Here is a 26,862-nt window from a genome sequence, read left to right as displayed (position 1 = left end):
CATGCAGATATTCTACATGATTTATATTTGCATAATATTTGCATAAAAAGCTTATAGTAAATACAAACCTCTTTCTATATATATTTATGTGTATGCGTATATATATTTGTTTAAAAATGTTTGTATACCAAACTCCTCTGTCAATTTTTGATCTGCAGACATGAAACCTAATATATAAGGCATTTGAACTGATGCAAAACTTTAAATTTGGGTTTTAGCCAGGGAAAATCTGTGCAAAAGTGTGAAAATTAAAAAAAAAAAAAAATGGAATTTGCCAGGTGGAGGTTGAATTACGCATGCATATTACGAATATGCATGCGTAACGTAATAGCTATTGGTTCAGGTTTTAACTTTTAGTCTTGCAGCAAACATGTCGTCATAACTCAGGCATTAGCATCAAATGAAAAAGTAAATCGTAGGCTAAAATTTTTGGTTTTGATTCTCAGTGGTGGTGCATGAGTCATTTTTTTTTTTTTTTTTTTTTTTAACTTTTTAAATCCTTACTATATATTACGTCCAATATAATATAATAATAAATATGAATACTGCATGAATCAAAACATCATATTTAAGTGTATTTTACGACTGGGTAATGCTGGGCGGACTGCTAGTATATATACAAAATCAATAAAAACAGACTAAAAGTAAAAATACAACCATAGAGTTGATTTAAAAAAAAAAAAGAAAGAAAACATTTTGAAATTGCTGGCTCAACTTGAGCTCTGATTTTTTAAATTCTAATTTTCTGTATTTAAACAAATATATGAAAATACATAAACAATAAAAACAGAGGCTGGAAAAAAATACAACTGCAGAGTCAGTTAAAAAAACAAACAAACTCTGACTCAAAAATTGCTGACTCAGCTTAAACTGGATTAAAAAAAATTTCTACTTTCCTCTATTTGAATAAATATAAAAAATGATATAAATAAATATGAATAAAAACAGAAGCTGAAAAACGAAACAAATACAAAAAAACAAAAAAAAACAAAAAAAAACGACTTACTCAAAAAATACCGACTCAGCATACCCTCATTTTTCTTTTCAATTCTAATTCCCTCATTCTCAATTTTTCAATTTTGTGTATATAGTGTGATGATGTATGGAAGTGAAACTTGGTCATTGAAGGTTGGGGATATAAGTTGCATGGAGAAAAATAATATGAGGATGAGACAATGGATATATAATGTGAGTCCTGAATACATGATTAGATTTGATGACGTCAGAGGAAGATTAAATCTAAACAATATAAAGATATGTGTACAGAACTGGACACTTTGTTAGTTTGGTCACATTGAAATAATGGATAAGAGTTCTTGGTTTAGTAGATGCAAAATAGTTAAGATAATAGGGTCAGTTAACAGAGAAAGGCTAAGGAAAAAAATTGTTATTAGTTATCATCACCTATACTAAAGATCAAACGTTCAATCTCTAGAAGAATATCACGCACTACATATTACAGGTGATAATAACTAATGATAACAGAATAATTAACACTGTTATTTGCTTATGATCGATGGAAGAGAACAAGAACAATCTACTTCTGTGGATTGAATAAAGGGTTCAGTTCTACAGTTCAACCTAAAGATTCTGACGTTTGAAAAGATACACCTGGAGAAGTTTGAAAGTTACATCGACCGAAACCTTGTGAAAATAACTAAAACGTGTATAGTAGTCAGGATATAAATTATCAATCCTCATCTACAAACAAATTTCCTGCTATAAAGGAAATTTAGATTCATAGAAAGCAATACAATGCAGAGGTATAAGGAGCAATTTACGATATGAGGGTAGAATAAGCTTCAACTTTCAAGCGTGTATATTATGTTTAGAAGTTGAATATATATTTGATGAAGGGTTATTTCCTGACTCCACATGGTCATACTAGTGCAATAAGAACACGCTACATGGAATATATATATATATATATATATATATATATTGTATTAATAAAGGTTAATCTGCATAGCTTATTCCACTATTTCTTAACTAGAAAATGTGCTTGGCGTTGTCCGGCCTTAAATGTAATGTTAAATTCCTTAAAAAACATGAAGTAAAAAAAAAAACAAAAAACAAAACAGAAAACACTGAGACCTGTGAATGCAAGTATTGTTTTTTCTAAACAGTTCACTTCTCATAAGTAAAAAAAACAAAAATACTCGAGCTGAAATCGAAAGCAAAACCTAAAAACAATGAGCTAAATACTCTAACCATTAGGCGATCTTTAAAAAGTGTTTTCAAACCTACTTATTCTTAACATAAAGAAGTTGTCATGTCAAAGATTTGCACATTCGCAGTCATGAAACAGTTGACAAACATAAAAATCTGATGACTAAAGTACCAAATTTTTTAATTTTGATCCCTTAGCCGTCCTTTTTTTTGGATGAAAACTGATTAAATAGTTTTTCATATGTCTGAATATCCTATATACCAAATTTCAAGTCTGTAGATCAAATATTTGTTGAGTATATAGACTGAGAAGTGTCCTCACACACTTTCTCACTTTTATAGATATATAGATTAGCTTCAGTTTTTATCTGTCCGTTACACCTCTGTATCGCATATTGCCTTCTATAGATTAAAATTTCCTTTATATACACACTAAACAATGCTTCCAGCAAACTACATTAACCTATTAATTTCTTACTTTTTTTTTATATAAATCCATATTTCAGATTGGAAAATAAAGTTGGATGCTTTATTTTATGTAAATGTTGACAGCTTTTCTGAGATGGACATCAATTGATAGTAAAATGCAAGCAATCCACAAGATACAAATGAAGTAATTAAAATAATTAACAAAGATATCTTAACTAAAACTTATTAAACTAGGACAGGCGAAAAAAGACCTTTCGGCAGTTTCATTGTGAAATGAAACGAGATGAACAATGTTTCTTCAAATTTTTATGTGGAAGAAATTAACAGATTTTTGCAGATTGCTCCTATTTACTTGCCTCTCCACGAGGGCAGAGTTAGACGCAAGGTCGGTTTTTAATGCGGAGAAAATCCAGCTCCCCCAAAAGGGGCATTATGGATAGGAATAAAAATCAAAATTGTCTCGGTCATGAAAGATTTCTCCTCTACTGATCAAGGGCAGAAAAGGTGAAGTGTAGTCTCAGAACTTCTGCTAATTATTACTTTTTGAGATTTGGACTTGCTGTTGAGAGAAAAACCACAAATTTAGAAAGTCAGAGAATTGCACCCTCATGACCAGCATGAAAGAAAAAAAAACATTTTTGACCACTAAAGGCAGAAAGAGCTAAGTGTTTTTGATAAGATCAAACCCCTCACTGTCAGTATAGATGGACAAAGGAATGATTGAGGTGGGGGTGAACTTTTTTTCTATTTAGTTTTCATTGATAAGTGAGAAGGGGAATTTGAGTGGAGATATTAAGGGGGGGGGAGTGGGTCTCAGTGGGTTCCATTACATCTCAGCATGTACACCCTTTCAACCACCACTTGTTGGTATCAAAGGCAATGGGAGGCAGATATCTTATGACTTTAGTATTAGTAAAAATGACTCTTTATTTGTCTAATATATAGAAAGAATCTTTTTGATAGTATCTGATGTGGAGTTTTATATACTTTATCTATTTATAAAGTGGTGCTCACTGCTCCTCACTAACAGTAATAATAAGAATAATGTTTTATTTAGTGGCTAAATGCTTAGAATTTATGGTCAAAAGTTCCTTTCCAGTCATTTTCTTCTGTGGACTAATTTGATTCTCATCAAGTTATGATTCAGTTCTGAATAAAACAAAACTTTAACCCTCCCTCCACACACTCACATCATTGCCCAGGCAAAGAAGTCAATGAGCTTAATTTATTATTATTATTATTATAATTATTATTATTATTATAATAATAATAATAATAATAATAATAATAATAATAATAATAATAATAATAATAATAATAATAATAATAAAAAGAATAACTTTGTGACCTCTCGAAATTTGAAAGAAATTTGGAAGCATTCAAACTGTCAAATAGAAAGTCATTTACATTGGCTTTGGATAATTTAGCAAATCCTCATGAATAAAAAAATTGAACGTGTTGGGTTCAAAACTATTCACTTACCCTGCACACCTTAAGTAGCAATTGAAATAATAATATTATTGAAGTTCGTCCCCTCTTAAAAATCTTTTGCAGCAATTCTCTTTAGGGAAAAATACTTCCCATAACCTGTCCCCATAAATCATCAAATTTTGCTTGATCCATTCATCATTTTTAGAGTCATCTCATAATATTCTTCATCATTCAACTGACAATCTACCCATCACATTAACACTGATTCTTGAAGGGCTTTTAGCTGGTGACTTATTAGTGTATCTCTCTCTCTCTCTCTCTCTCTCTCTCTCTCTCTCAAGAAAAATGAAGACTGGAGAATACTATGGAGGAAAAGCTGTAAGCATAAACAAGATGAAAATAACTATTCAAATCATGTAGATAAAAACATTTGAAAAACGAAAAAAAAAAAAAAAAAATGGTGGCGCTAGTGTATGATCTACATAGTAGTGGCAGTAGCCATTCAGAATCCAGCTTTAGGTAACCAGGTGATGTAGGCAGTGCTGTTGGAAACCTGAAACATGACTACACAAACCCAATATTAAGCTTAATTTTAATTTTGTGTCACATACATTCTACTGTGAGATTCTAAATTCAGCTAAGAGTAATTATGTCAACTAAAGACTAAATGGCCAAAGAAATGACTCTCTCAGTTATCACCCCATCAATCTACCCCCCACCCTCTTTGCTAAAATATTTTAGTTGTTAATTAATCAAACAATAGTCCACCATCCTGTAAATACTAAGCTTCTTTCTAACCAACAATATGAATTTAGACAAACTCATTCTACTGCGGATATTTTTACCATCAGCTCTGAATGCATATATCATGCACTGAATAAAGTAGGAAAAGTTAGGGCTGTAGCCCTTAATATAAAGTCTTTGACAAGATCTGGCATGTAGGGTTTCTCATGAAAATTAAATATCCTATTTCTGGACGACTACTTAACATAATCAGATCCTTCTTGGACAAAAAAAAAATCCAGGTTGTCCTTGATGCCCATAAATCTAAACAACATATTAAAGCAGGTGTGTTTCAGGGGTCAATTCTTAGACCTTTATTATTCCTGATATTCATAAATTATCTCCCTGACAAAATTGTGTTCAAGATGGGTATATCTGTTGATAAAACCATGCTCTATAATAGACACAAGGGGGGGGGGAACGAATGTACACATATCCAAGACAATAACAGAAACCCTAGAAACCAACCTTCAGTCAGTAGGAGAATAGATGAATAGTAACATTTGATGCTAATAAGACTAAGCTACTTTCCTTTAACAACTACAAAAAAAACCTTCTCAACCACCAATTGCCATGACAAATGACATCGTACCTGAGATTCCATCCTCCAAACTTTTAGGCTTAACATTTGCATGCGACATGAATTGGAACAAATACATTGAGGATATTGCCAAGGTTGCTGCAAAGAAGATAGGCTCTCTCTCTACCATGCTAGAAAATTACTCACATTACAGAGTATATGATATCTTTGCAAAGCCACAATTCGCTCATGCATGCTACATTTTGGCTGGTGCATCTAATACAAATCCCTCACTCTTAGACAGGGTTCAAAAAAGAATCTCAAATCTAATAGGTCTCGCACTATGACCAAGTTCCAACATCTGTCCCTGTCTGTTTGGGGTTAAAAAGAGTAAAAAAAAAATTTAAGTATATTATTTGGTTTAATGTCCATTTTACATGGTGGTATGTATTGAATAGGTTTTAGAAAATGTCCTCAACCTTCACTGGCCAAGTCTCATTTTAATCTAAACATGTAATCAAAAAAGTTTTTCTTGTAAGTTTTTATCATGAGAAAAATCATCCATGATTTTTTTAAACAAAATTTAGAATTATTTTTCAGTTTTTTTTGTTTTGTTTTTTTTGCATTGGTAATGAGGTCTAATGAAAATAGTCCCACATAAAGAAGGGTAAATTCAAAAGCAGAAATCTTTGTTGATATTAAGCATAAATGAAGAATGTGTGTGTGTGTGAGAGAGAGAGAGAGAGAGAGAGAGAGAGAGAGAGAGAGAGAGAGAGAGAGAGAGAGTCGATTACAAGAAGATTTTTATCAAAAACTGGAAATTAGATTTGTGAGAGTTTAAAAATCGTTTCCCATGAGAACAAAATTAGGATAATTGTATTCCTCAACCAAAAAGACATTGAATTTAACTCATGCTTATTTATGTTTTCTTCTATTAGTGAAGCTTAACTATCTAAATTACTTATGACATCTATCAGGCAAACGAACTAAAGCAGCACTCACAAGCAGCTTCCACCCAAGGAGGAAGTTTCATGGGACTATCAAATACGCAAGTGACCTCCAGTTGCTTGTATATCCCTGTCAGAGGAGTGACGTTAGGGGAATAATAGAGAGGTTTCAACATCCTCCTGCATACAGTGCCTGGTATTTCAAATGGTCACTCATCTAGTACTGGTCAATGTTGCTTAACTTCAGTGATCTAATGAGAATCAGTGTTTCAACGTGATTATGTACGAAATACATAATAAATTGCTTAACGGAAACCATAAAAGTATGTCAAATTGTAGGTGTTATAATGATTTTAATTGTAATCAATCGAGTAGTCTTCTGCCATTTATCAAAAAGTATTATTTGATTAAAAAAGACTCACATTTCAGCATAAATAAAAAAAAAAACATTTTAAACGTTATTTTATTCAATTAAATAAAAAAATTAAAAATGCCATTTTGTTTTTTTATTTTTCTTTCTTTAACACATCGATACCACTTCCAATAAGTTCCTTTAAAAATCTCATCTGAAACCTCCCAATACTCTCCATGTGAATCCATTCTTCATATGATAAGCTGGAAATTGGCCAATCTTTAAATACTATTAACAAATTATGGTGTTTTTTTTTTTTTGGTTGTTTGCTCGTATGCAAATAAAAAATATATGATCGGTTGACAAAAAACAGGAATGAGCAGAGTACACATTACTTAGAGCTTTTTTTATGATGTCAATACCAGAGTGTGAATGTCAAGGCAAAAGGATGCTTTTTGGGGGTTTTGTTTTCTTTTAACTAGATACAGGTTTTATAAATTTAAAGAAATTAACATAACACACCACTCAATAAGCTCCGGGTCCAACTAATAACACAACCTTTAAGCAACATTCAACTTTATTTACCAATATAGTCTTTCTTCTCGGGTGAGGCTGATTCTTAAGGCTTCTCTAATAATTTGATACTTTTTGTAGAAAGATGTGTCTTTGAACTCAAAATATGCCTTAGTTTCTGATATCGCTTCTTCAATGGAGCCAAATCTTTTCTTTGGAGCATTTTTCTTTTTTGAAGTTTGCATACAACGAGGGAGCCAGAGCTAGAGAATAAAGTGCAGAAGCATTTAGAAGTGTAATCCATGTAATTTTGCAATTGCTGTGATTGACTTGTGACGCGGTGCATTGTCTTCATGAAAGAGCAGGTTTTCATCTTAATTTGTCACTGTTTTTGGGTGATTTCCCCCCCTCCCTTCAAACACACCAATAATATTCACTATTGCCGGTTCTGTCCTTCTCAAAGTAATTAACAAAATACCTTGTGCATCCCAAGCAAACATATTTGGTGTAGTTCATGTGAAGGGCGACTAAGCTCTGAGCCCAAACTAAGATAATCAAATTTAGAAATCTATATAATAAAAAAGAAAAGCGGAGATTAGACCAATAATTCTTATAACAATGGTTGTTAGTGAGGGGCATCTTCATTCTGAATAATGAGTGTTTTACTGTTAAAGCATATGTAAAAGTTAAAGTTTAAAAATATGTGTATTATCTTCACTGATTGTCATAGAATTATCCAACTATTACTCTCTATACTTCCACTTATTGTATTTCATCATTTATTTTTCACAGTTCAAAAGAACCAAATGTGTTGTAGGCAAAGGCGAGGAAGCAAAACCTCTTTTCCTCCAAAACTCTGAAGTTAGTTAAAAACAAAAAAAAAAATCCTGACTGAACTCCTGCTTCCTACTTTAATAGTTCGAAATTAACAGAAAGAAATTCAACTATGGACTTCTAAGTCAATTAAAAAAATATTACTAAAATAAAATAAAAAAAAAACCTTTGTGTTCTGATTGACATTCCACTTATGGACGGTGAGTGTTCAAATTTGCACCTCAAAATTGTAGTTGTTGCCATGTGTTGAATAGTTCTTAGAAGTTGACTTCCAAACAAACCTATCTCTTGCCGGGTCTTTATTTATCCCTCTTTCTCTCAAACTTGTCCATATCATTTCTTCCCCCTGCCAACTCTTCAACATTTACTAACCCCAAAACTCTCAGCCATTCTTTCAACATGGCCATAGAAATGAAATCTCCTTGTCTGCACATATCTCTCCTTACTGTCCAGATTTAATTTTCCGATGTTATCAGATCAAAGCTTGTCTTAAAAACTCACATTACACATCCATCATATCATCCTCATATATCATTCCTTTCCATATTCTCAACTCTCACTGGAAGACTAACATACCAGAAACACTGTCACAGGTTACCCTAATTCCAAGCATTTGTCATTTGTGACCCATTCCTTACAAAAGTAAAAGAGTATAGTCTCAAACGTGGCTGTCCATTTTTACTGTTCAAAAGCAAGAGATTCTATGGATCATTATACGTCACTAGAGATTTTCTATCTGTCATGTAACTTCCTGTACACCTAGTTCTTATTATAATCTTTAACTTCTAATGGAATTTCATCTTTTCTAAATTTAACTTCAAGTGGAAAATTTTTGTTTTTAACATGATTTTAATACACTCCTGCCTACACCGTGTCAGAAAGCAGAGTTCATAAGACTGAAAGTCATGTGAACAGAGAAACAAAAATCCACTCTTATTGCTATTAGGTTCGTGCAAAAATAATGGCGGTTTTCGACATGAGGTTGAATGTCAAAAAACGACTTTATTTTTGTACCAACCTAATAGTTCAAATCATCTTTTTTTAAAATAGAAAATCAGACAAAACATGGTGGAGCTAACCCCCCCCCCAAAAAAAAAACATGTTAAGGTTAAAAACTAACTAACGATAAGTGTTTGATAGATTCTGACCCAGAAAACAGCAATTCTTCCCCCTTTGTCAGAAACATCACTCATGAAAAGTGAGGACTAAAGGACAAAATAAGGGAAGCAAGAGTTACTAGGTTGTTGAAAGTAAATCAAAGTTCATTTTTTACTCTCCTTAATTGATAAACTTATTCCAGTGAAGAATCTGAAGAAATTAAAGATGGCAAACAGAAATTAAACAATTTATTTGAAAAAAAAAAAAAAAAAAAAAACAATTAAAAAAAAAATAATATTCATTTTTTATTATTGTTTATGTTTGAATTCATGTTTTGAAACATGACACAAATCATAAATCTATGACATCATGCCAAAGTTATAATCATTTTGTCAAGTTAACGTTTTAAGCTCTATTTATAAGCAATTATAAATAGATCAGTCGGTAGAACCTCAGATTGAAGATCTCAAGGTTTCGGTTTTGTTTATTTGTTGAAAATTTATTATTCAATATTTATGTAAGATTCTCCATTTTTGATATAGTTAAAATCTTTGATATCGACACAAATTCTACAATGCATCTATTATGTCTAAGAAAATGGTGACTGACGGACAGGCAAACAATAGCTCTAATAATACAGAAATACATAAAGAAAATAGTTAACAACAATTAATGGGATGCGCTCTGATGAACTCATAACACTTGCATCGCCTCAATGTACATGCTCCCGACTTTACTTGCTTCTACTCTAATAGTTTTTTTTTTTTTTTTTTTTTTTTTTTTCCATCGGACCGCTAGGTTTTGGAAATCTTTCTGTTTCCCTGACTGTATTAACCTACAGAAGTTTAAATGTAATGTGAATAGACATCTCGCTGCTCAACTCCCCACAGTCCCCTGTTAGACATGATCCCAAATTATAGCCCCTTATGTTTAAAGTGGCAATATGCTTTGTTTGGGGTGAAAAAGAGCAAAACGTAGTAAAAAACAAAAAAAACAAACAAAAAAAACAACAAAAAAAAGGAGATTTTCTTGTATTCATTAAAACAGGCAAAATGGTGGACAAAATACTGACCTCTGACCTTTGACGTTCATAGTTTGTAGAGTAGGCACTTTGGCGTCAAAAGAAGGCATTGGTTTAAAATGATTGTTTTAAGCAAAAAGAAAAGTCGAGAGAAGGGAAAAGAAGAGGGATGTGGGAAGGAGAGGAGGGGGGATGACTCTGGGAAGAAGTGCTCAACTGAAAGGTCAAATGAGAAGAGATTCGCAAGCATGATCATGTGAACCCCTTAATTATTTTTTTTTTCATTCCCTCTCTAAACGTGAAAAAGTCAGGACAAGGGACGACATCGATGACTACATTGTCATCTTTATCAGTTTAAGATTCATTTTACATGCTGGCATGTGTTGGATTTTCTTTCTTTTTTTTTTTTTTTTTTAACTGACTTTCTAACTAACTTTCAATCATGTCTTTATTTCCCCCTTTTTCTCTCACATCCATTCTTATCATTTCCTTCCATGTTTTCTTTTGATTTCTCCTGTGAACTAAAAACCTTCAACTGCTCTACATCTATTAACCTAAGGATTCCCACTCATTCTTTCAATATGACCATACCACTGAAGTCTCCTGCTCCACACATATCTTTCTATATTGTTCAGATTTAATCTTCATCTGAGCTGATCAAATCTAATCTGTCTTTAAAACTCACATTACACATCCATTGTATAATTCTCTTCAATCCTCGCTGGTCAGATTGCATTTCCATTCATCATCACATTGTGTACACATAATTGATAGACTCTTCGCTTGGTTTATAGTGATAATAGTTAACTGGTTAGTAATAGCAGAAGTTCCTTGAACTTAATTCAATCTTAATTCTTGTAATTACACTAACATCTCATTGCGCTCCAAAGCATATTGGCCAGTTGAAATGAACATTTCGCATTTCAACTTGCCAATATATATCTGTACGCATTATTCATCCGAACAAACAAAGCTTTTACTCATTATAAACCATCCTTGGTGTATAATTACTATTTCCTGTTAATTTCAGTGTTATGTGATCAGTAGTTTAAGAGTTTATCAGTTAAATATTTACACACATACATCCACTGTTTTATTTATATAGAATAAAATATCATAATCATATTCACTTTATTGTCAATTTTACAAACTAACGTGTTGTATATCTTAAAATTTTTTTTTTTGATCTTCAAACTAACCTATCTCTAGCAAGGTCTTTATTTATTCCTCCTCTAAAATCTATCCTTATCACTTCCTCTTATGTTTTCCTTGCCCTTTCCCTTCCAACTGGCCCCAATACCTTGACTGTTCTAAATCTAGAAACCCAAGACTTTGCATTCATTCTTTCAATGTGACCAAACAAATTAAGTCTCCCGTTTTGCACACATCTCCCTATGCTGACCAGATTTAATTTTTATCTGAGCTCATCAGGTCTAAGCCTGTCTTTAAGACTTACATTACATATCTCTATATAAATAAAATGAACTCATTTTTTCCCGTCGGATTTTGACCTTAATAGGATTAAAAATCAAGATATTTCATGCAAATATAATATGCACAAACGGCAGAACAATATCTGAGGTGTGTTATAGGCTTATTATTTCTCAAATTCCTCGATAATCTTAGATTTCTATACTTTTTCTGCTGAGAAGTCACGGCCAAAATCGGTTAAGATCAATGGAAGTGGTAAAATATTTTCTCTCTAATAAATTCCTCCTCCCCCTGCCACCACTTAACATCGTTTGGGGATCGTTCACAAGGAACAGTTGAGAAGAGAACACCGGTTTGGCTTCGTAGTTTTTTCATGTGAAGTTATTTAAAATCACTAAACTAAGCTGCAGTGCTCTGTGGCGTAGTGGTTAGCGTGCTCGACAATTCACATTATATTTTCACGTTCGCGCCGACCTACCGTAGTCGTTTTTTTTTTGTTTTTTTTTCCTAAACAACTGGAATGGACTTTTCTTGGTGGCCGAACTGTTAACGTTGCAGATGTTTTTTTTTTTTTTTTTTCACACTTTATTTTCCTACTTTTACTTATGACTCCGGGTTTGATCCTTCCTACTTACCTACCATAACATTTTTTAACCCCCCCCCCGTCCCGGAAACAAACACTCGGGCAACGCCGGGTACCCCCGCTAGTCTATCATAATTCTTATATATATATATATATATATATATATATATATATATATAATTTCTCTCTATGCAACGCATGTCTTCAATCCTCACTGACCAGGTTTGATTTCCATACATCATCACACTGCACACACACACACGCCTTGCACTCTCTTCCCTTGGGCATCAATGGTAATATTAGAAAAAAATATTTATTTTGTCTTTCATATTTAGCTGATTAAAATTATTCAAAAAATAAAAAAATAAAAGTAATGATAAAAATAATTTAAATATATTTTTTGTAAAATTTAAATTTTGCTGCTTTAATTGCCTAATTAAATGATGTTGTGGCAAATGTGCTTACTGACAGAACTATGTTTTATAAGTGAAACAAAAAAGTAATCTAGTGTCATGGTATTGACTGGGAAAATTAAAGAAACCAAAATGGGACGAAAAGGACTGGAAAAACTCTTTACCGAAAATGTTAATTCCCTTTCCATAATATAATATGCATGAACAGAAATATGTCTGATAAAATAAAATAAAACTAATCATTGAATTAGAAAATTATAAAAACGAATAGTGAATTAATGAGATGACCTTTTGCAAATCAAATGTATGGAGTATTGTTGACATATTTAGGCTGGTGAATATTTATTTCATTTGAAGGTTCTTAATAAAGCTCAGGAACGTATCTGTAATTTGACTACCCCCCCACACACACACACTCTTTCTTTTTCTCTGCAACCTCTCTCTCACAGACATGATGTTGCTAGACTCAGTCTTGTTTTTTAGAAATACTATCATGGCATGTGTTCTTCAGAACTGTCTGATTTATTCCCTGCTTCCTTTGTTCCGGCTCGTATGACTCATTAGTCTAGTGGTCTCCATCAATTCACTGTTTTGATGCCTCATTGTAACACAGTTTCCTATTCCTGTAGCTTCTTTCCAACAACTGCAAGGTTGTGGAACTCTTTTCATGCTCACTGTTTTTCCCCTATCTACAAACTTGGTCTTTTAAGACTAAAGTTAATAGGCATCTTCTGTCTTTGTAATAATCATCTTTCATTCTTGTTAGCGCCTTACATCAAGTAGCTTCATGCTTTGTCCCGAGCAATTTCCATTCCAAAAAATGTTAATCTTAGGACATCAATTGCATTATTAGAAAGTGTTATTCTTCCTCATCGAATATGACTTTGTCATTTTAATCCCACTGTCAGTGTGATAATAAATGGCTCAATTTTATAAATACATATTAAGAAAAAAAATTTGTTCATCTTTTTGAAAAAAGAGACGTTATTCTCAAAATATCAAAGACATTTACCAAGTCTACCTAGATTTCCAATACTCTCTATCCTCCCGTGCCCTTCTCGACTCTTTGGTGTAGTGCAAGTTGATACCGACACTACAATTATTTTGAGGAGGGAGGGGGGCTTTTATTATTATTTGACTCAATAAAACGTTCTTTCATCATGCTGCAATGACTAGTGGGAGAGATGAGGGATCTGTTAGAGATTCAGCTAAACGTGAATATTTAGTATTAAAAAAAAAAAAAGAAAAAAAAGAAAAAACTCACATTACTCTGCCAAAAGAAGAATATATTTACATAGAAGTTTCCATGACACGACATTACAAAAATAAATAAAAATGAAATAAAATGGTTTTTGCTTATTTTTCTTCAAAATTCACTCAAGCGAAGACAATAAAACAATCCATTGTGTGGCAAATAGATGTTTTGCCTTGCAATAAAAGACCGTTACAATTGTGTTTAGCCGATAAAAATAAGTCTTATTTTTTTAGCCCCCCCCCCCCCCGAAAATAATAATTTGTTAGCTCTTTTAGTAGATGATAATAAAAAAATGAATGAAACAAAGTGGTAGGAGGTGGAGGAGGAGGAGGAGGAGGAGGAGAATAAAGCAGAAAATACAAAAGTTTTATACGAAAGTAAAAAAATGCGCATAAACCCCCCCCCCCCAAAAAAAACCCGGGCTCAAATTGTATAACGCGAACCGACAGAATAACCAGACACAACGTTAGCTATCTAACTTCCAACTCTCTCGTTCTGAAATGTCACTTCTTTTTATTGAACTTTCTTGACTTCAAAGACTTTGAATAGTCATACGCTATTCACCATCACTTTTGAACTTCGACAGTCCCAGTTTTGCTTCTGCATACAATCACATAACCATCCATGGCCACTTATTTCGCAACTTGAATGCAGCGTCATCACAGATCATAATCTGAAGTCTGCGTTCAATCCTACCTAAGCAGCACTCAGCCTAGGTGGGTTGATCCAGCTTTCTACAAATGAAGAAGTGTGATGGGAATGGAATTAACAACAAACCTCAATCGCTTGTATATCCTAGTCCATGATAAGTCATATCCTAGTCATGATAAACGATGATGTTAGCTTTTTACAGTTCTTGCAGAAAGATATCAACATCTTCCTACATACAGTGCCTGACATTCCCAAATGGTGTCATCCATACTGACCAGGCTCAACATTGCTTTACTGATGATCTAACGAGATCTGGTGAGTCAACATGATCACACCGCATGCAATAATAACCTGCATAGATTAATGATATATTTGATTCATTATTATAAAGATTGATTTGTTTTATGACATCAGTCTGATGTTGAAGGTTGAAGACATGCATTGCATGAGAATGATCCCTATACAGGGAAATCTATTTTCATTTTCTTTTCCATCGTACCCAAATATCTGAGTTGAAGCAACACCAAAGTTCTGCGGATCTTTCCAACGGAGCACGGGATGCAGAATGATCAACAGAGAAATCAGTTAAAACTCATGTGATCATCGTAAAATCGGTTCACAAATAATACAGTAGCTTTTGATGAGAAGCCACTTTCTCCCCCTCTTTATTTAACATGCACATTTTTTTAAAACTTATTCTATGTTATCCGGGAAACATCAGATAATCTTGCTATTTATCTTTGAGATTTAAATCAAAATATTTCATCTGTAATAATTTTGGGTTCTTCAGACTACTGTTATTTTCACAACATTTTGGTCAATGTGACCTCCAACCTTCTAATATATATATATATATATATATATATATATATATATATATATATATATAGGTGATTTGAACCTGTGGAACAATTTTGATTTGTTTTTTAGTGAGTAAAAATAGTTGCTAAGAGGTCAAAATTGAAAAAAAAAAAAAATGGAACTTGGCAAGAGTAAGTTGACTAAACATGTTACTTTATGCATGCGTAAATATACATTTATATGTTAAAGTCAATTAAATCTTAAAGTTTTCTTATTCATCTGTTGTTAGCTCAGATAGTAACGAATAAAGCTGAAGCCCTAACTATTTTAGCTTTGGTTCTAGTTGATAGCATCCAAGTCACGCACACATTATATATATATATATATATATATATATATATATATATATATATATATATATATATATATATATTACATAGGAGTTACCATTTATAAAGGCCGGAGGTCACTCGAGGATAAGGGTCAATGAGTGTACAGTAGTTAATGGAACAATATCATAGTAATCATTAGTAGTGTAAATTTGGTAAATTGGATTACTTAAGGGGACAGTTCATCAAGAATTTGTTTATGTTGGGTTTGAAGACGATCAAACTGTAGTCAGCTGGAAAGTAGACAAACGGAAGAGTTCCACAGGCGTTCAATTCTAAGAAAGAAGCTTTGTTCCTGGAATCTACGTTTAGATTTAGGCGCAGATAAAGAGTGAGAGAAATTTTTTATAGTGGTTTCAGATAAACGAGTGTTTTTCGTGAAACTTTGGCCATAGACTGGAGCTCAGACAAGCACTTACCATAAAAATAATGATAAAGCAGAGACAAGCTCGTAATGTCTTTTCTGTGAAAAAGAGGTTGCAGAGAAGAGAAAAGGGCATCCCCCACTAAGCTACGAAGTCTATTTTGAACTCTGTCAAGGCAGGATATGTCTTTCTAGTAGTTCCTGCCCAGATGTGGCAATAGTACTCCATCCTTGGACGTACCTGTCTCTTATATAGGTAGAGAATTGCATTAGCAGTGAGATATGTACTGGACTAGTAGAAGGATCTCCCCATTTTTCCAGCGATTATGGCAAAGAATTTGATGTACGTTTTCCATGAGTAAAGGTCAGATCTAGAAGCTTGTCAAAACATGGAGCCTCCCCAAAACGAGAGCCATTCATTTCAGTTGATGCCAGACAGAGATCAGAGCATTGATGATGTAAAAATAGAAGATGCATTAAAAGTAACCAGCCACCTCTTTTCCTATTGTACCATGCTCAAGATCAAAGGAGAGAGAATCAGAGAGAACATGGTCATTTACAGCCTTTGATGTGTTACCATAGATGATAGTGTCGTCAGCATAAATGTCTACAAATGATATTAGGCTGTGATTTGGGAGATCATTGATGTAGATCAGGAAGAGAGTTGGGCCCAGGATGAACCCCTAAGGGACTTCAGCATTAATACTGTGAGCTTCTGATTTCTGGTCATCAACTACTACTCTTATGAATCTATCAAAGAGAAATGATTTAATAATTGAGAAGACATTTTCAGCTATACCGTAGCTGGAGATCTTGTGGAGTAGACCTTTATACCTTTGATATGTTAAGAGTGATTGCCCTAGACAGGAAGCCTCCATCAAGAGATTCACTAATCCTATGAGATGTAAGCCTTAGCACATCTGCAGTAGATCTAGCAGAATGGAAACCATATTGCATATCACAAAGAAGGGTATTTTTGCTGAGGTTAAGCAACGTCGAGCCTGGCCAGTACCAGATGAGTGATTATTTCGGAAGGCAAGGCGCTGTATGTACCGTGAGGTAAAATACCAGGTTGGGAAACTGGTGCGATCTATCCTCCTCTCAAGAGTAGATGGACCTTTCTTAAACCATGGTAGGCAACCTATCTAGTAATGGTGTCACAATAAAAAATACCCTTGATAGCCCTGGCAAAGCATCAAGTATTCAGCTACGGACAAGATTTGAATTACACTACAAAACTTGTATAGTGAATTCAATCTCGGCTGCGGCTCCATGTTATGTTTTTACTTCTCTATTAACAGATTTCAGCAACTTACTCATGACGCACAGGAGACTTATTGTTTTGTACTGAGAATGAGATGACCGATTACCTGAATTCTTAAACATGGGGCATACTGATGAGGTTTACCAAAGTGTTGGGAAGCAATTCTCCTTAAGACAATGCTTAAAAACCTTTGTAAGTATGGGAACTAGTTCTAGGTGAAACTTTTTCAGCACTATAATTGGAATGCCGTCAGGTTCATTGATGATGGTTGGGATAGAGCACACGCTTCTATTCAGGACTTGCTATTTGCCAAAACTGGTGGGAACCAAGCTAATGCTCAGCTACTTTGGACTTAACAGACTGAGCATACAACTCTCTTGCGTTCTTTATTACTTTTTTTACAGTGGTTGCTGGCAGTCCTGAAGGCAGCTTCAGTCTCAGTACATCTATTACGTTGGAAGCAATGGAAAAAGTGATTTCTGTGCGCAATGGCAGTAGCACATTTTGGAGAGAACCAGGGCTGGCTGTTAGGTTTCTACTGGATTTTTTGGAGGATATGAAGCGATCTATACCTACAATTAAATAATCCGTCAAGTCTGATGCTATAGAGGACACATTCTTTTTAAACATTGAACATAGAGGTAAATCTGATATAAATGTACAGAAGCTATCCCAGTTAGTCATAAAGTATCGATAAACTGTATGATAGACAGGTACGTCTGAGGACTTATTACATTTTGTTTTTATCTTAACTGATACAACTGAGTGTTTGGAAGATCCCAGTGGCAATAGAACGGAAGATGAACATAGCTCAAGGCAAGTTGCGAGAAAAAGGCCTAGGAGACTTGTATACTGACCGTCAATGTTAGGCAGGTCGGTTCTTGAACAAGCTGAGTTAGGTCATAAGCAATGAAGAAATAATCAGTCCAATGCCAGTTTTGCTTAGGAATAATAGGTCTGGTTTAGTCTCCTGTAATTGGGTTTCAACCTCAGGAAGGTTGGAACATAGACCCCTGATGTTCGAGAAGGAGACATGGTAGTGGGGGTTTACGTTGGAGTTCTGGGTTTAAATAGTGTATTTTTCTGGAGACTTTTTATGATGGAGTTTGGGATTTGTGGAACAGGTTAACAACCATGGTTAGAGCAGGGCAGAGAGGGAAAGTAAGAGAGAAAAAGAAACAAAGAAATATTTTTTTGTAGCACATAAGGTAAAGCCATAACAATTATCCACTAATATGGCATCGAGAAGCCCCACTTATTAGTGACATGGTTACAAGGATAGACATAGAAACAGAAAATTTCAGACATCTCAGTCGACTGCTCACACAAAAATAATGCTGACCTAGAACACAATTTTTTCTTCTCCCTTTGTCAGAAAAATCACTCATTCAAAATAAGGACTGAGGGACAAATTAGGAGAAGCGAGTTACGAGAGCTGCCAATAACACATCTATAATGCATTGTCTACTCTCCATAAAAAAAAAATAATAACAATAATAAGTTCAATTGACATGTTATGGGGAAAAGTATGTCGATAGGTTCTCCTCTCACTAACTGAAATAAAAGAATTCAGCAAAGTTTATGTGTGTAATTCTTGCAGCAACTTAGCTGTTTTCCTCGAGTCATTCCCAACTTGATTTAGACAAAATATGTCAACCCCTTTTACACACATTCAGCACTTTATTAGTATGACTATTTGAAAAATCTACTAAAGAATAACGTCAACTGATTTTTTCTTTCTTTTTTTGCAAAAGAACACGTGGACATTCGATATAAAATTGGAGAATGCACTTATTTTGAGGAAAATAGCAAGCGAATCACAAACCGCAAATTGACAACAAATTCCAATAATACATTTTAACAGTAGCATTATACATTTAAAACACAATCAAATAAAAAAATATAAATAAAATTGAAATAAATATAATTAATATTAACATTTGCATCTAATAAAAAATAAATAAATATCACAAATTCATAACTTATCTGCTAAAAGCGTTCATTTTCAATGCATAACTATTAAGGATCGTCTTAGCTTGAATACAGCTCTGCATTTAACAACAAAAAAAAAAAAAACGTCCTAAGGTGCCATTGTTTTTGGCAGTTGGACCAATGTGTCATTTTAAGAGATACGAGGTGCAGGGGAGATGCAAAGAATAGAACTGTCAGATCTATTTATCCTAAATTGAAATTCAACTTACTAGAAAAAAATGAGTACATTCGCGGACCAGAAAAACTATTATACATTTAGTAAAACAATCAATTAAAAAAAATAACTTTTTAAAACTTTTGAAATCATTACTATATATTGGGTACAATATAATAATCAATAAAGAAGTGGTTCTATCATAATAAATATGAAATCTGCATAAATTAAGATACCATATTATGTGTATTTTACGACCAGGCAATGCTGGATGGCCTACTTGTAAATTTATAAAATTCAGAAACGTAATTTCATCATCCAGTGTAATGTCCGTAGGGACGTGTAGATTCCCTGTCTTCTTTTTTTTTTTTTTTTTTTTTAAATATACTTTTGTTTAAGTCTCGGGTTCAATCAAAACACAGAGCACCGAATTAGCTTCTATTAAACAAAGAATTCACAATCTTTTCATAACAGACGAACAACTGAGGTGCAAAGCATTTTTGTTTTCATGAAACTCAGTGATGCATGAATTCATCAACTGATGGAGACATTTAATTGAGAGAGAGAGAGAGAGAGACACACACACACACACACACACACACACAGAGGCGGGGACCGTAATGAAGGTTGTGCCAGTGCAATATCTTGCTGTATCATTGCATTTTGATATGACACAAAAACAATTTCTCTAGCCGGACATTAAATCTATGCCGTCCCCGCTACCTCCTCCCACATTCTTTGCCCTGATTACTTCCTGCTACTCACTGGCTGGAATTTTTGAATTGTGTCACAGCAAAACCCAAGGAAATTTACAAACAAAATTTACAGACAGATGTGGATAATTTCTCCACACCATAAATGCCAACTCTGAAAACTAAAAATATCTCCTTATTCAATTTAATATTGTCTATGGTGATTGATAGGCCGGATTGTAGGCGTAATCCTGAAATGAAAATTTATGCTAGCCATATTTTTTATGTTATCTATATATCTATAAAAATGACAGTGTGTGTGAGGACAATTCTCAACCTATACACTCAACGAATTTTTGATCTACAGACTTAAAATTTGGTATATAGGATATTCAGACATGTGGAAAACCTTTTAATCAGTTTCCATCCGGAAAAAGGGCTGCTAAGGGATTAAAGTTTAAAAATTGGTACTTGGGAGTCATTGGATTTTTATCTGTTTGTCAATTGTTTCGCGACTGCGCATGCGCGGTCGTAAAACATGACAGCTTCTTTATGTTAAGAACAAGTAGGTTTGAAAACACTTTTTAAAGATTGTGCAAGCTGGTCTAATAGTTATCTTACTTGACTCACTGTTTCTAGGTCTTGGTTATGATCTCAGCTCGAGTATTTCTTTCTTTTTTTTTTTTTTTTTTTTTTTTACTTACAAGATATTTATAAAAAACATAATACTCGCATGCACATGTCTCAGTTTCTGTATTAATTAAAATATATTTATATGTATTTTACGACGGGGCAATATAGGACGGCCTGCTAGTAATATAAAGTCATATCTCCTTAATAAAATTGATGATGTTTTTTTTTGTTATTTTCTACCAAAATCAAGAGGTCCTTTCCTGGGGCTAGCATTTGATTTCTTTATGCGTTACAGATATCCAAGTGTTTATTTAAGGTTCTTCCCTAATTCTCAAACCTTGAGCTCAGCAGAGAATAATTTTTTTTCTTCTTCTGCTTAATGAACAAATTAATACAATCATAGTTGAATTTTCTTGTGTTCTATGTTAAAATAGGCAGATCTGGTGGCACAACCATACTTATATGCCATATTTTCATTAGAAGAATCCAAATAATATGAATAATCAATCCTCATCTCAAAAAATCAGAAATGTAACTTTCATTTCTGTTTAAATGTTAAACTTTTTTTAAATTTGAGATCTTGCTGTCATATTCAAACATACAATTCAAAACCATTACAGACTGAGAGAATTTTACACCTTTGCTCACACCTGTGACGTTCTATCTCTTATATTAATTTCTTCAGAGGCAGAAGTCGTGACACCTGTGCAACTCTCTTCCGATTGCTTGCTTTCCAACTGACTACAATAGGGTTGTCTTCAAGTCCAATGTAAACAAGTTCTTGATGAGCCGTTCCCCTTAAGTAATCCAATTTACCAAATTTACACTTCTAATGATTACTATATTATCCCTTTGACTACTGTACACTCTTTAACCCTTATCCTCGAGTGGCTGGAGCCTTGATAAGTGGTAATTCCTTTGTAAAAAAAAAAAGAAAAAGAACAAAACATCGATTCATTACTTAAGATGATCTGGTTCCATTGATCAATCGACCAATTTTGATCTCTATTCCACACTGAACATTTTTGTTTCTCTAATTTGTATAGCTATTTACAGCAGTAGTGGCAGTACCCCACATGACCTGTTCTATCTTACTTGGAAATCAGACTTTTCATTTAAAGCAAAAATGTTTTATATGCCATATTTACATATGATACATAAATAAAACTAAGTTACATTTTATGCTGTGGAGTGACCATGTCCTTTCACTAGATCTCCAGCTAACGAATCGGAGAATAACCATCAGATGGTCAGCTATCATGCAGTTCAGCATCTAGAAGGAAAGCTCATCCACAAAGTTCTTTCCTCCCCTCCTCTACCTGGTTATTGGATAACTGAAGAATTAAGTGGCAACAATTGAAGGCACTATATCAGACCTGCAAGTAGTTAGTCTTTGATTATGGAATTGAGACTGAGGTCATGATTGACAAAAACGGACTGCGATGGTGAGAGATGATGTACATGCTTGGGATGAAGTCAACTCAACCCGACTAGCATGATAGCCGATACAAGTATGTATGTAGTATTTTTGAAAAATAATATGGCTCGATTACATGATTAATTCGTTGTTTTCTTGTAAAAAAAAATATCCGATGTTAGATATTTCTGAATTACATATGCGTGTGTCTGGTCTGTAAGAAGTGCTTGCATTCTAATCCACTTTCGCAAAGATAAACATCTTGAAGATAAAAGCGTACATTAGCCGAAAGAGGGCTATTAAACCTGACATAGTGACATGAGACAAAAAGAAGAGAAGGGAAACATAACAAAATACCAAGATTTTATGTACGACATGAAAAGAAATTGGAACCTTAGGAAGATCTCCATCATTCTAGTAATTATAGTAGCAACTGGACCCATGAAAAAGAATTTCAAAAACTACCTGACAAATATACTCGGTGAACCAAGTGCAAGCGATACAAGCAACTAGATTTAAAAAGATGGTTAGGGTCATAAAAAAGATTTCTCGATTTGAATGTACAAGATAGCAGGTGAATATCACCAGTAAGAACAAAATAAGAAAATTAAAAAAAAAGAAAGAAATATTAAGTTTTAAATAATCATAGACTTATTTTCTCAAATTTCCAAAGTTCATATTACTCAAAAAATAAAAAGTAAAAACTCGATCAAAGATAACGTTGTCAACAAAAACCTATTTTATCTTTGCAATAAATTTTTTTCTACTTAGCCTACATTTTGAAAAAGCTTGTAAAAAAAAAAAAAAAAAACATGGGAATATCAGAAAGTTTTCTTACAACTCACATGCCATTATTTTTAATCTTTGCTTCGATGCTGACGCAGACTTAAGTGCCACTTAAATTCAGTGCTATCTTAATCTGTTATAGATCGCCTAGAGACTTCAAGCTTCTTTGAGTTCTTCAATATCTGTCAACATTAACCCCGTGCCCCGTAATTTCATGCTTTCCTTTCCTACAATATATTACAAAATTTAATACAGTCTTAGCATCTCTCGTGCCAAAGAGGATTCCCACAAATTAATATGAATGATGCACATGGTGCATTTGTGATACAATCGACATTCCTTCCCAAAAGTGTGAAGAATTAGAAAATAAGAGGAAATAAGTTTATCAGCAAAACAAAAATATAGAAAGTTGTTCACCAATGTACACAAATGGTAGCTGAAATAGGATTGTTAATCAAGGTGTGACAGACAAAAGACCGAGATAAAAGACACTTTTAGGAATTTTGTGACAATCTATAGCATTTTTTTTATTTTTACAAAAGAGTCACCACTTATCAAGGCCCAAAGACCACTCAAGGATAAGAGTTACTGAGTGTATGGTAGTCATTAAGACAATAGCTTAGTAATAGTTAGTGAAAATTTGGTATAATTTTATTATTTAAAGGGACTGTTCAACAAAGACTTGTTTACACTGAACTTTAAGATGGCCATATTGTAAAGCAGGCCAGCAGAACAAAGTTCCACAGGCAGGCAGTTCTAGGAAAGAAGCTTTGTTCATGGAATCCACGCTTAGATTTAGGCACAGAAACAGAGTGAAGGAAATTATTGATAGTGGTTTTAGCTAGACGAGTCATTTTTGTGCAAGTTAGACAAGGGGGTCCATAAATTGAAACTCAGATGAGCACTTGCCATGAAAATAACACCAGAACAGAGACAGGTAGCAACATTTCTTCTGTGTGGAAACCAGTTGCAGGGAAGAGAAAGGGGCACCATCTACCAGACTTCAAAGCCGGTTTTGAACTGTCAAGTGCTCCTGCCCAGATGTGGCAAAAGTACTCCATCCTAGGAAGTACTTGCTTCTTATACAGATAGAGGATTGCATTGGCAGTGAGATACTTATTGGAGCGATAGAGTGATCCAACTATTTTTCCGGTGGCATTGACAACAGATTTGATGTATGTGCTCCATTTCAGATCAGGAGTGAAAGTCAGAACCAGAAGCTTGTTAAACATGTTGCTTATCCGTTCATTTCAATTGGGGTTCTTCTTAGCAAATTCCATAGTCTGTGATAATATGCTATTAGGCTAACTGGGTGCCACCTTCACATTCCAGATTCTATTGCAGACTGGATTCAGCGGAAATATGTTAGTATATATATGATGGACAAACGTATACTACACTACCCCCCTCAGGAGGAGGTAATGCCTGGGATGATGGAAGCATGACAACAGAACAGATATTATACTATCCCCTCCCCTTAAAAAAAAAAAGAAAGAGATAATTTCTGGAAGAATGGTATCGTGACCATAGAACAGATACTATACTACTTCACCCCTCTAAAAATATGAATACTATACTGGTTAAGTGTTGAGACATTATGTTGAACAAAGATGGTGGCCGTAAATCAAATCAGCGAAGAATCAATGCAGCCACAATCTCAAGTGTTGAGTAATTCTTAGTAACAAAGATGGCGGTGAAGAATCAATGTATTCATGATTCAGTTGTTTCGAGATGGAGGTTAACAGCGAACTGAATTGAATCCAAAATTCAACATTTTTTATAATAAAATTTGAAGCTTCTGATTGGTTGATTGTCCTAACCGTAAAATAATCAGAATCATTGGGGTCATACCCTCACTGGCAATCAAAAACATTTTAACAATACTACCTCCCGAATCCCCTGAATTAAGCATTGAAAGATAGTACATGAGTCTGAAATATTACAGTAAATTGAATTGAGCATTAAAACATTGTACAATAGTAATAGAATACAAAAAACAAAAAAGTAATAGTATAGTTTCAGCTTAAGACAGACACCAAATCTCCATTAGACGAAAAATTATAAAGATGAAAAAAATTTTTTTTGTTTTCCTTTACTTACCTTTTATACATGCATGAATGCAATCGATCACCTGATCATATAAAATATGCGGATCGATTTCAGATAATAACGGCTTTGGATGGAGCAATTTTACCTGCAAAAACAAAAAAAGATAACAAATCTGACTCTATAGGGAAAAGTATTTTATCAAAAAAAAAACAAAGAAAAAAACTTAACAAAACAATCCTATTCATTTGATAATATAATTTAAGAATCTAACATATAAAGTTATCTTGTCAGACCCAAATAGCATTTAAGCTGACAAATCAAAATTTCCTGCTGATTTGCCAATTTCGATATTTTATTAGCAATATAATAATGTACTTGGCTACAATTTACTTTAAAATTTACTTAGTCCGACCCAGATCACTGTTAATAAAACATTCTTAGATAATAACCTAAGAATACAATCAGCAAGGCGATAACTAATTTTAAATTGAAGACTATAATAGGGGTTGTCTATACCATAAGTTTAAAAATGTGTAAACAAATAAAAATTTCAAACTAAAACGACATCACATACTGGTATGTGTTATGACAACTTTTAGACAATGATTTCCACACTAACTTATCTCTGGCCATGTCTTTATTTATCCTTCTTTCTCTCAAGTCTATCCTTATCACTTCTTACAATGTTTTCCTTGGTGTTCTCCTCACAACTGACCCTGCTGTCCCAGCTGTTATACATCTACATTTTTCATCCCTCCTTTCAATATGACCATACTAATGAAGTTTCTTTTTTCTGCACATATCTCCTTATACTGTTCACATTTAATCGTCCTCTAAGTTTTTTTTTTTTTGATTATTCTAACTACTGTTCTCATCTTGGATGTTATTCTCGCACTATTTTGGTCGAGGTAACCTATGAACTTTTTCACTGGTATCTTTGTCGAATTCTAAACTTTTTACGTCGAATTTTATTTAATCCATGGAGTTAGCTTGCTCTCGATCTGTCCGAATGATTTAAATAATACAAATTATCAATCCTCATCCAAAAAATTTCATCAGATCTAAGCCTATCTTTAAGACTCACATTACACATCTATCCTATTATTCTCATATCATATATTTCCATGCAATGTGTAAAATATTATGACAATATGAATATCATAAAAAAGGAAATCCTCCCCTATACGACATTTATCCTCAACTCTGAAGTCTGTTTGCATGTAATCACTTAAAGAAAGTATCTGTTTTTTTTCTCTATCTTGTTGAATTAGCTTCTCTTTCTCTTTTAGACCTGAACAATTGTACATAAATAAAGATGAAGGAAGCTGAAACTTGATAAAGAAATGTCAAAGAAATGTAAATTATTCCGCGATTTTCAGTAAATGATGTTACGTAAATAAAAGAGGGAAATAATGTGTCAATTATTTTTTTGTACGTAGCATCGAAAGTTTTAGAAGGAATGTTTGACTCTAGTTTAACCTACAATAAAAACAAGCTAAATGCTGATGTGACATTATTGCTACTGAGAATAGTTATTGTAATTGAAATTACAGACCAAAAGATGTCATTTTTACTTTTACCGTTTGCGCCTAAACCATCTGTAAATGTTTGCTGTTGTTATTGCTAGCAAATGTTTTTTTTTTATGTTACGAAATTCGGAAGTGAATTCATTGTCTGTATGAAATAATTTTCTTTTTTTTTTATACCCCCCCCCCTGCCTCCGGTCTCAAACATTGAGTAAACAGTGTGTGTGTGAACGTTGACCACGTGACTATAGGGAAAGTTTTTTTGTGCTCCAACATGTAATTAGAGTGCATATTATGTTTTGTGAAGATTTAGTAAACGATAAAGAAAAATGTATATTTGTAAAATTTAGTAAAAGGAGGATACG

At 33.5% G+C, this 26,862-nt stretch overlaps 1 protein-coding gene across 11 annotated transcripts in view; it reads right to left on the bottom strand.

Moving 5' to 3' along the window:
• Positions 1 to 26,862, bottom strand: part of LOC145293856 (glycerol kinase 5-like) — a 420,415-nt gene that overhangs the window by 99,682 nt on the left and 293,871 nt on the right. For all 11 annotated transcript variants that reach the window (XM_080140555.1, XM_080140557.1, XM_080140563.1 and 8 more), the window contains one exon: positions 25,023 to 25,116. In XM_080140555.1, the coding sequence (XP_079996681.1) occupies positions 25,023 to 25,116 (94 nt within the window). The remainder of the gene's footprint in view (positions 1 to 25,022; positions 25,117 to 26,862) is intronic.

This window comes from Euprymna scolopes, chromosome 15 (assembly GCF_053919585.1).
Source record: "Euprymna scolopes isolate OS-2025 chromosome 15, ASM5391958v1, whole genome shotgun sequence".
Taxonomy (NCBI): Eukaryota; Metazoa; Mollusca; class Cephalopoda; order Sepiida; family Sepiolidae; genus Euprymna; species Euprymna scolopes.
Note: the sequence above shows the minus strand (reverse complement) of the source record. Positions and strands in the feature narration are given on the sequence as shown.